At 44.4% G+C, this 10,778-nt stretch overlaps 1 protein-coding gene across 2 annotated transcripts in view; it reads left to right on the plus strand.

Annotated features, from left to right (window-relative positions):
• Positions 1 to 8,832, plus strand: part of furinb (furin (paired basic amino acid cleaving enzyme) b) — a 220,006-nt gene extending 211,174 nt beyond the window's left edge. For both annotated transcript variants that reach the window (XM_014125103.3, XM_082957299.1), the window contains exons 14-15: positions 2,575 to 2,703; positions 3,435 to 8,832. In XM_014125103.3, coding sequence (XP_013980578.3) covers positions 2,575 to 2,703; positions 3,435 to 4,147 — 842 coding nt within the window. In that variant the 3' untranslated portion in view covers positions 4,148 to 8,832. The remainder of the gene's footprint in view (positions 1 to 2,574; positions 2,704 to 3,434) is intronic.
• Positions 8,833 to 10,778: the final 1,946 nt, after the last annotated feature.

A 10,778-nucleotide genomic window follows, 5' to 3' on the forward strand; every position in this document is an offset into this window, starting at 1 on the left:
TTTGCGATCCTGGCAACTGGACCTTTTTTGGAACACTATTATTTTTTGTCTTACTGAGATTTACAGTGCATTTGGAAAGTATTCAGACCCCTTAACTTTTCCCACATTTTGTTACGTTACAGCCTTATCAATCTACACACAATACCCCATAATGACAAAGCAAAAGCTGTTTTTTGTAAATGTATAAATAAAAAAAATACTGAAATATCACATTTACATAAGTATTCAAACCCTTTACTCAGTACTTTGTTGAAGCACCTTTGGCAGTGATTACAGCCTCGAGTCTTCTTGGGTATAACGCTACAAGCTTGGCACACCTGTATTTCGGGAGTTTCTCCCATTCTTCTCTGCAGATCCTCTCAAACTCTGTCAGGTTGGATGTGGAGCGTCGCTGCACAGCTATTTTCAGGTCTCTCCAGAGATGCTGGATCGGGTTCAAATCCGGGCTCTGGCTGGGCAACTCAAGGACATTCAGGGACTTGTACCGAAGCCACTCCTGTGTTGTCTTGGCTTTGTGCTTAGGGACGTTGTCCTGTTGGAAGGTGAACCATCACCCCAGTCTAAGGTCCTGAGCGGTCTGGAGGAGGTTTTCATCAAGGATCTCTCTGTACTGTGCTCCGTTCAACTTTCCCTCAATCTTGACTAGTCTCCCAGTCCCTGCCGCTGAAAAACATCCCCACAGCATGATGCTGCCACCACCATGCTTCACTGTAGAGATGGTGCCAGGTTTCCTCCAGACGTGACACTTGGCAATCAGGCCAAAGATTTCAATCTTGGTGTCATCAGACCAGAGAATCCTGTTTCTCATGGTCTGAGAGTCCTTTAGGTGCCTTTTGGCAAACTCCAAGCAGGCTGTCACTCTACCATAATTGTATTTTTTTATTTAATTTAATTTAACCTTTATTTAAATAGGCAAGTCAGTTAAGAACTAATTATTATTTTACAATGACGGCCTACCCCGGCCAAACCCTCCGCTAACCCGGACTATGCTGGGTCAATTGTGCGCCGCCCTATGGGACTCCTGATACAGCCCGGGATCGAACCAGGGTCTGTAGTGACACCTGTAGCACTGAGATGCAGTGCCTTAGACTGCTGCACCACTCGGGAGCCCAAATAAAGGCCTGATTGGTGGACTGCTGCAGAGATGGTTGTCCTTCTGGAAGTTTCTCTCATCTCCACAGAGGAACTGGAGCTCTGTCAGAGTGACCATCGGGTTCTTGGTCACCTCCCTGACCAAGGACCTTCTCCCCCGATTACTCAGGTGGTTCCAAACTTCTTCCATTTAACAATGATGGAGGCCACTGTGTTCTTGGGGACCTTCAATGCTGCACACATTTTTTGTACCCTTACCCAGGTCTGTGCCTCAACACTATCCTGCCTCAGAGCTCTACGGACAATTCCTTCGACCTCATTTAATTTTTATTTGTTTTATTTAACTAGGCAAGTCAGTTAAGAGCAAATTCTTATTTACAATGATGGCCTACCCCGGCCGAACCCTAACCCAGACGACGCTGGGACAATTGTGCGCTGCCCTATAGGACTCCCAACCACGGCCGGTTGTAATACAGCCTGGAATCGAACCAGGGTCTGTAGTGACGCCACTAGCACTGAGATGCAGTGCCTTTGACAACTGTGCCACTCGCGAGCCCCCTCATGGCTTGGTTTTTGCTCTGACATGCACTGTCAACTGTGGGACCTTATATAGACTGGTGTGTGCCTTTCCAAATCATGTCCAATCAATTTAATTTACCACAGGTGGACTCCAATCAAGTTGTAGAAACATCTCTCAAGGATGATCAATGGAAACAGGATGCACCTGAGTTCAATTTCGAGTCTCATAGCAAATGGTCTGAATACTTATCTAAGGTATTTCTGTTTTCGTTTTGTCATTATGGGGTAGTGTGTGTAGATTGAGGATTTTTTTAAATTTAATGCATTTTAGAATGAGGCTGTAACGTAGCAAAATGTGGAAAAAGGGAACGGTTCTGAATAGTTTCCGAATGCACTGTATATGTTGAAGAGGGTGGGGATGCATCCCTGTCTCACCCCACAGCCATTGGGAAAGAAATGTTGCCAATCTTAACCAGACACCTGTTGTTTGTGTACATGGATTTTATAATGTTGTATGTTTTCCCCCAACCCCGTTTTCCATCAATTTGTATAGCAGACCCTTATGACAAATTGAGTCAAAACGTTTTTGAAATTAACAAAGCATGAGAAGACTGCCTTTGTTTTGGTTTGTTTGTTTGTCAATTAGGGTGTGCAGTTACCTCTCTCTCTCTCTCTTTCTCTCTCTCTCTCTCTCTCTCTCTCTCAGATGTTCTTAGTCAGCCTTTCTTCTCCTCTCCCTTGGTTTGTCAGTCAGCTCACCTACCTCTTCCCTCTTCCTTCTCCTCATCATTATATTACTATCTCTCTGACACACTCACCCAGTCTACCTCTCTCCTCTTGGGGGTATTGAATTGTTCATTCTCTCTGTTCTTCTTTCTCCTCTCTCTTGAGTTTGAAATGTGTTCACTCTCTCTCTCTTCCTCTCCTCTCTCCTCCCTCCTTTCTCTCCTCCCCCTCTCTCAGGTGTGTTGAGTCAGTTTACTCTGATCCTGTACGGTACAGGCTCCAGCTCCATTAACCCCTTGTCTCCTGACTTCCCCCGGCCGTCCAACAACAGCTGCAAGACCTTCGACGCCCAGCAGATCTGCATAGGTGAGACACACTGAGACAGCTAGCTAGCACTAAGATTCCTACTCTCTTTACACATTGAGACAGCGTCCTCCATAGGTAACTGCTGGTACTGAGGATGGGACATGTTGAGTTCCTTGCTCATTGCTATGGACAGTATTCACTTACTTGACCTACTTATGAAGTTATCTAACCTAGCTCAGGTCATAATATATTCAGAGTGTCTAGTTTGAGGGCTGCGCAAAACCATGAATACACATTTAATGTCAAGCCAAACTCATTTGAAAGTTAAATGTCTCGCTTATCGTGATGCTGTGACTCTTGTACGCCAGCTATGAATATGCATCACCCTAAATATGTGAGAAAACAACATATGTGGTGTCACTTTAGAAAAGCAGAGAGGGTATGTAGTAGTGGCTGGCAGGCAGCAGTAGGGCTATGACATTGAGAGAGGTGTTGGGTTGGAGAGCAGCTGTGTTTTGGGAGGCTGAGAGGAGGCAGATGGGGTCAGAAGCCTCTTGGTGACACTCAGCATGTGGATGTGGGCTTCTCATGCATATGGCAGGACTGTTAAAAGGTTTCAGGCATGTTTTTGCCTTTTTGTGTGGGGGTCTATGTACGAGCGTTTGTCCCCACTGACTGCTCAGAAAAGCAGCACCTCATCCCCCTTTGTATGTGTATCATCTCGCTTTTTCACTCTCTCTCTCATCTTGTCCTTTTTCTCTTTCCCTCTTCCCCTTTCTCCCCCTATCCAGAGTGCAGCCCAGGCTTCTCCCTGTTCCTGCAGGGTTGTGTGAAGCTCTGCCCCCCCGGCTTCACCACGGGCCCCCAGCTCCTCAACCTGTCCCTGGACAACTGGGTGGACTTGTCCTCCGTCCAGGCCTGCCTGCCCTGCCACCCTGCCTGCCTCACCTGCTCCGGTTCCGGGCCCAACGACTGCCTCTCCTGCCCCCCTCACAGTCACCTGGTCCTCACCGCCTGCCTGCACCAGAACCAAGTCCAGCGCAAGTCCCCAACTGGCCAAGTCCTCCAGGGAGAGAGGAGTGGACCAGGGGAGAGCCCAGTGGGGTCAGAGCAGGGGGAAGAGGGAGAGCCTCCAGGGCCTAACCTGGGCCTGTCCTCTCCTCTGGTTACCCTGCTTGCAGTGCTCAGCTGTGCCTTCATTTTGGCAGCCTTCGCCGGCGTCTTCCTCCTGCTGCAGCTGCGCTCTGGTGGCGCCCCCTGGGTCCGGAGGACCAAACTGCACTCTGTGGAGACAGGGGGAGGGGTCTCGGGGGGCATCCGTGTGGGCTTTGGCTTCGGCCTGGGGCTGGGCTGGGAAAGGCAGGGCAGGGTGTCTTATAAGGGGATCCCCACTGTGTGGAGGGACGAGGACCAGGTAACACTGGGGGGCTCTGAATCGGACATCGAAGACCTAGACTGCCACAGTGAAAGGACAGCCTTTATCAGGACACAGAGCTCCCTCTAGCCCCCTCTCTGACCCCTACATCTGGGGGAAACTCTCTTCAGAGGGGTTGGTCTCTCCGGCCCCTCCCTCTGCTAGAGCTCATGGGTCTGTGGTTTGGGTCTGGCTCAGGCCTCGTCCCTTGCTGAGACTGATACACAGAGATGCTGGTCCAGGGATGTGATGGCAGCCCAGCAAGTACCTCCAGGTCCACTGATTCACCCTCAAGCATTAATCAACAGAAAATGTTTTAATTCTATAAGTACCATATTTTATTGTATATTTTTTTTCCTTTGCTTTTAAAGACTTTAATAAGATTATTCCCCTGGCCCAAGGGTCAAGGTAAAGGGAAACTACAGTTTTTGAATTGAGTTGGGGATCCATAGTTTTCGCTAATGTTTCCCATTGACCTTATTTTTGTTGCGGTATACACACGGCCCTGAGCCTCTGTCCTAATATGAGCAGGCATGGGAAGAGATGTCTGTATGTATCAGCATACGTGCGCGTGTATGTGTGACTGTGACTTTGTACACAAGAGCTAAATAGCCACCCAACATAGTTTCTGAGTGGATGAAGAACACAGCAGGGTTTATTTAATGTACAACAGAGAGAGAAAGAGAAAGTTTGGATTTGTAAATTAGATTCTCTCTGTGATAAACACCTTCTGATTAAACTTTTTCCTACTACTTGTTCTTTGAGAGCTTCCTACTCTGCTCCATAATCAGTGGGCTGCTGCACTTCTTCAGCAGCTAATACAACCCCACTATACACTGAGTGTACAAAACATTAAGAACCCTTCCTAATATTGCGTTCTACAAGGTGTCGAAACTGTTCCACAGGGATGCTGGCCCATGTTGACTCCAATGCTTTCCACAGTTGTTTCAAGTTGGCTGGATGGCTTTTGGGTGGTGGACCATTCTTGATACACACAGAAACTGTTAAGCATGAAAAACCCAGCAGCATTGCAGTTCTTAGCACAAACTGGTGCGCCTGGCACATACTGCCATACCCCGTTCAAAGGCACTTCAATATTTTGTCTTGCCCATTCACCCTCTGAATGGCACACATACACCATCCATGTCTCAATTGTCTCAAGGTTTAAAAAAATCTTTATTTAACCTGTCTCCTCCCCTTCATCTACACTGATTGAAGTGGATTTAGTGACATCAATAACGGATCATAGCTTTCACCTGGATTCACCTGGTCTGTCTATGTCATGGAAAAAGCAAGTGTAGAAACATCAGAAATCCAGCACAGACTCTTTTGGAGTAGTCTTCAAGGTTTTGATAACTATTGAGCTTTAGTTTGGAAATATTGTCCACAACAGCTTAATAGCACTGAATACCAATATAGGCAATTGTTGAAAGGCAAAAGTCGTAGTAGTGTGGTTGTTTGTTGGACATAAGCAGAAAGCCCATGCATCAATCACTTAACCTAAAGCTATTTGACCTTCTCAACATTTCTCTATTCTCTTGCTTTTGGCAAGAAATTACATCATATTGTCTTCATTCTCCCTCTGGAGGCTGTATTGATTTTCAGGGTTTCTTTCACCGCCAAGTCTTTATCAGTGGAAAGAAGAGAATAGCGTTCTCTTGTTATTACACACTTCACACACTTTGACAAGCAAATGTATTGGCCCGCTGGTATTTTTCACCTTGGCAGACATGCATTATTAAGTTATTGGTATTATGTTATATTTTTAAGAACATACAGTACCAGTCAAAAGTTTGGACACAACTACTCATTCCAGGGTTCTTCTTTATTTTTACTATTTTCTACATTGTGTTAAACAAATTTTAGATTCTTCAAAGTAGCCACCCTTTGCCTTGATGACAGCTTTGTACACTCTTGGCATTCTCTCAACCAGCTTCATGAGGTAGTTACCTGTAATGCATTTGTGCCTTGTTAAAAGTTAATTTGTGGAATTTCTTTCTTTCTTAATGTGTTTGTGCAAATCAGTTGTGTTGTAACAAGGTAGGGGTGGTATACAGAAGAAAGCCCTATTTGGTAAAAGACCAAGTCCATATTATGGCAAGAACAGCTCAAATAAGCAAAAAGAAACGACAATCCATCATTACTTTAAGACATGGTCAGTCAATCTGGAAAATTTCAAGCACTTTGAAAGTTTCTTCAAGTGCAGTCGCAAAAAACATCAAGCGCTATGATGAAACTGGCTGTCATGAGGACTGCCACAGGAAAGGAAGACCCAGTTACCTCTGCTGCAGAAGATAAGTTCATTAGAGTTACAAGACTCAGAAATCGGCAATTAACTGCACCTCAGACTGCACCTCACAGAGTTCAAGTAACAGACACATCTCAACATCAACTGTTCAGAAGAGACTGCGTAAATCAGGCCTTCATGGTCGAATTGTTGTAAAGAAACCACTACTAAAGGACACCAATAAGAAGAAGAGACTTGCTTGGGCCAAGAAACACGAGCAATGTAGATTAGACCGGTGGAAATCTGTCCTTTGGTCTGATACGCCATCCCATCTGGTTTTCGCTTAGTGGGACTATCGTTTGTTTTTCAACAACAGGACAATGACCCAAAACACACCTCCAGGCTGTGTAAGGTTTGGGAGATGGTTTGGGATGAGTTGGACCGCAGAGTGAAGGAAAAGCAGCCAACAAGTGCTCAGCATATGTGGGAACTTCAAGACTGTTGGGAAAGCATTCCAGGTCACTACCTCATGAAGCTGGTTGAGAAAAATGCAAAGCTGTCATCAAGGCAAAGTGTGGCTACTTTGAAGAATCTAAAATATATTTTGATTTGTTTAACACGTTTTTGGTAACTACATGATTCCATATGTGTTATTTCATAGTTTTGATGTCTTCATGTAGAAAATGTCGAAAATATTTTAAAAATAAAGAAAAACTCTTAAATGAGTAGGTGTGTCCAAACCTTTGACTGGTAATGTTCAGTTAAAGTCGGAAGTTTACATACACCTTAGCCAAATACATTTAAATTCAGTTTTTCACAACTCCTGACATTTAATCCGAGTAAAAATTGCATGTTTTAGGCCAGTTAAGATCACCACTTTTTTCTAAGAATGTGAAATGTCAGAATAATAGTAGAGAGAAGGATTTCAGCTTTTATTTATTTTATTTATTTTCCCAGTGGGTCAGAAGTTTACATACACTCAATTAGTATTTGGTAGCATTACCTTTAAATTCTTAAACTTGGGTCAAACGTTTCGGGTAGCCTTCCACAAGCTTCCCACAATAAGTTGGGTGAATTTTGGCCATTCCTCCTGACAGAGCTGGTGTAACTGAGTCAGGTTTGTAGGCCTCCTTGCTCGCACGTGCTTTTTCAGTTCTGCCCACAAATTTTCTATAGGCTGAGGTCAGGGCTTTGGGATGGCCACTCCAATGCCTTGACTTTGTTGTCCTTAAGCCGTAGTATGCTTGGGGTCATTGTCCATTCGGAAGACCCATTTGCGACCAAGCTCTAACTTCCTGACTGATGTCTTGAGATGTTGCTTCAATATATCCACATCATTTTCCTCCCTCATGATGCCATCTATTTTGTGAAGTGCACCAGTCCCTCCTGCAGCAAAGCACCCCCACAACATGATGCTGCCACCCCCGTGATTCACGGTTGGGATGGTGTTCTTTGGCTTGCAAGCCTCCCCCTTTTTCCTCTAAACATAACAATGGTCATTATGGCCAAACAGTTCTATTTTTGTTTCCTCAGACCAGAGGACATTTCTCAAAAAAGTACAATCTTTGTCCCTATGTGCAGTTACAAACCGTAGTCTGGCTTTTTTTCTGGAGGTTTTGGAGCAGTGGCTTTTTCCTTGTCAAGCGGCCTTTCAGGTTATGTCGATATAGGACTCGTTTTACTGTGGATACAGATTCTTTTGTACCCGTTTCCTCCAGCATCTTCACAAGGTCCTTTGCTGTTGTTCTGGGATTGATTTGCACTTTTTGCACCAAAATACATTAATGTCTAGGAGACAGAACGCATCTCCTTCCTGAGCGAAATGACGGCTGCGTGGTCCCATGGTGTTTATACTTGCGTACTATTGTTTGTACAAATGAACATGGTACCTTCAGGCGTTTGGAAATTGCTCCCAAGGATGAACCTGACTTGTGGAGGTCCACGATTTTTTTCTGAGGTCTTTGCTGATTTCTTGATTTTCCCATGATGCCAAGCATAGAGGCATTGAGTTTGAAGGTAGGCCTTGAAATACATCCACAGTTACACCTCCAATTGACACAAATTATGTCAATTGGCCTATCAGAAGCATTTTCTGGAATTTTCCAAGCTGTTTAAAGGCACAGTCAACATAGTGTATGTAACCTTCTGACCCACTGGAATTGTGATACAGTGAATTATAAGTGAAATAATCTGTCTGTAAACAATTGTTGGAAAAATTACTTGTGTCATGCACAAAGTAGATGTCCTAACCGACTCGCCAAAACTATAGTTTGTTAGCAAGAAATTTGTGGAGTGGTTGAACGACTTTTAATGACTCCAACCTAAGTGTATGTAAACTTCTGACTTCAACTGTATATTCTGAACTCGTCGATTCAATCAAGCCGATACAATCAAGGTTACAGCATATTTTAAATAGATTATATTGGATTGTATTTTATATCCTTTTTTTATAATATCCTTTTTTATTTGACTGATGGATGATGTCAATATTGTGGGGATAAATGTCATGCTGAAATAAAATGACTTTGGGAGGTCATGTGAAATGACATCTGTTGTGTTGACCCATTCTGTGCTCTGTATCACCCTTGGAGAGCCTTGCTTTCACAGCAGTCAGCCAAAACTTAGACACACTCACACAACACACTCACAGAGCTAATGCCTTGTCAGAGCCCGCCAGAGTCCGCCACTTCCTGATCTCTAGGGCTTGTTTTGGTTTTGCTGCCAAGTTAACTCTCCTCTACCGTTTTCTCCTTCACACTACTCAACTACAGGAAGAGCATTGCCCGACCCCCAGATAGATATACAATAACTTCCTCTAGCCCTAGATACTGCTGAAATACCAGTACATTAATATTTAACCTAGATTCATTTGAATGGGAAAAGTTGTGCATGTCCGTCAGTAGTATTTGCAGAGTTCATTAAGAGGAGTTTTCCTCCAGCCTCCTGAAGAGTAGAGAGGGGAGCAGGTCTAAGATAATAGTACATCCTGAATGCGCCCCATAATTAGATCCGCAGGGAGAAATTGTAGCTCATTTAGGAAACCCGTAACCTGTGCATGCCTTGCATGGCAAGTACGTGTGTGAGTGAATGAGTGTTGTGTTGAATCTGCAGAGGAGATGGAGAGTGACTTGCTATGTACTTTCACTCACCCATGTAAGTGTGTGAGCGTGTGCTGTAGGGGTTGTTCAGTGGTCATTCAGTCTGTCCTCTGTGTCCTTGCTGCAGTGGGATGTAGGAAGAGTCTACTGTAGTATTTGTATTGTTTTTATTAAGGATGCCCATTAGCTGCTGACAAGGCCGCAACATTAAGTCCACTACTTTTCTACAATGTAGAAAAAAAAATAAAAAAATTATGAGTAGGTGTGTCCAAACCTTTGACTGGTACTGTATACAGTCGTGGCCAAAAGTTTTGAGAATGAGACAAATATTAATTTTCACAAAGTCTGCTGCCTCAGTTTGCATGATGGCAATTTGCATATACTCCAGAATGTTATGAAGAGTGATCAGATGAATTGCAATTAATTGCAAAGGCCCTCTTTGCCAGGCAAATGAACTGAATCCCCAAAAAACATTTCCACTGCATTTCAGCCCTGCCACAAAAGGACCAGCTGCCATCATGTCAGTGATTCTCTCGTTAAGGCAGGTGTGAGTGTTGACGAGGACAAGGCTAGAGATCACTCTGTCATGCTGATTGAGTTCGAATAACAGACTGGAAACTTCAAAAGCAGGGTGGTGCTTGGAATCATTGTTCTTCCTCTGTCAACCATGGTTACCTTCAAGGAAACACGTGCCATCATCATTGCTTAGCACAAAAAGGCTTCACAGGCAAGGATATCGCTGCCTGAAAGAATGCACCTAAATCAACCAGTTATCGGATCATCAAGAACTTCAAGGAGAGCGGTTCAATTGTTGTGAATAAGGCTTCAGGGCACCCAAGAAAGTCCAGCAAGCACCAGGACTGTCTCCTAAAGTTGAATAGAGTTCCATGTACCCATGGCTCTATGTAATACTGTGCACATCCCATAATCGGTTCTTGACTTGGGGATTGTGAAGAGATCTTTGGTGGCATGTCTTGTGGGGTACGCATGGGTGTCTGAGCTGTGCGCTAGTAGTTTAAAACAGACACCTCAGTGCATTCAGCATGTCAACACTTCTTACAAAAACAAGTAATGATGAAGTCAATCTCTCCTCCACTTTGAGCCATGAGAGATTTACATGCATATTATTAATGTTGGCTCTCCGTGTATATTTAAGGGCCAGCTGTGCTGCCCTGTTGTCAATTTGGTTACAGTAAAATAGAAATGTATCTGGTCAAACACAATTTTATCCGAAGGTTTACTATGGGATGGTAACGGGCTGATTGGTCAGCTATTTGAGGCAGTAGTGGAGGGTTTCTGCCCGGTCTTGATGGAGGGCCTGGAGGGCCAGGCTGGCTGGATGGATTCTGGATTCTGGAGGGTTTCTGCCCGGTCTTGATGGAGGGCCTGGAGGGCC

The sequence above is a fragment of the Salmo salar genome, chromosome 10, assembly GCF_965601325.2.
Source record: "Salmo salar chromosome 10, fSalSal1, whole genome shotgun sequence".
NCBI classification, from domain to species: domain Eukaryota; kingdom Metazoa; phylum Chordata; class Actinopteri; order Salmoniformes; family Salmonidae; genus Salmo; species Salmo salar.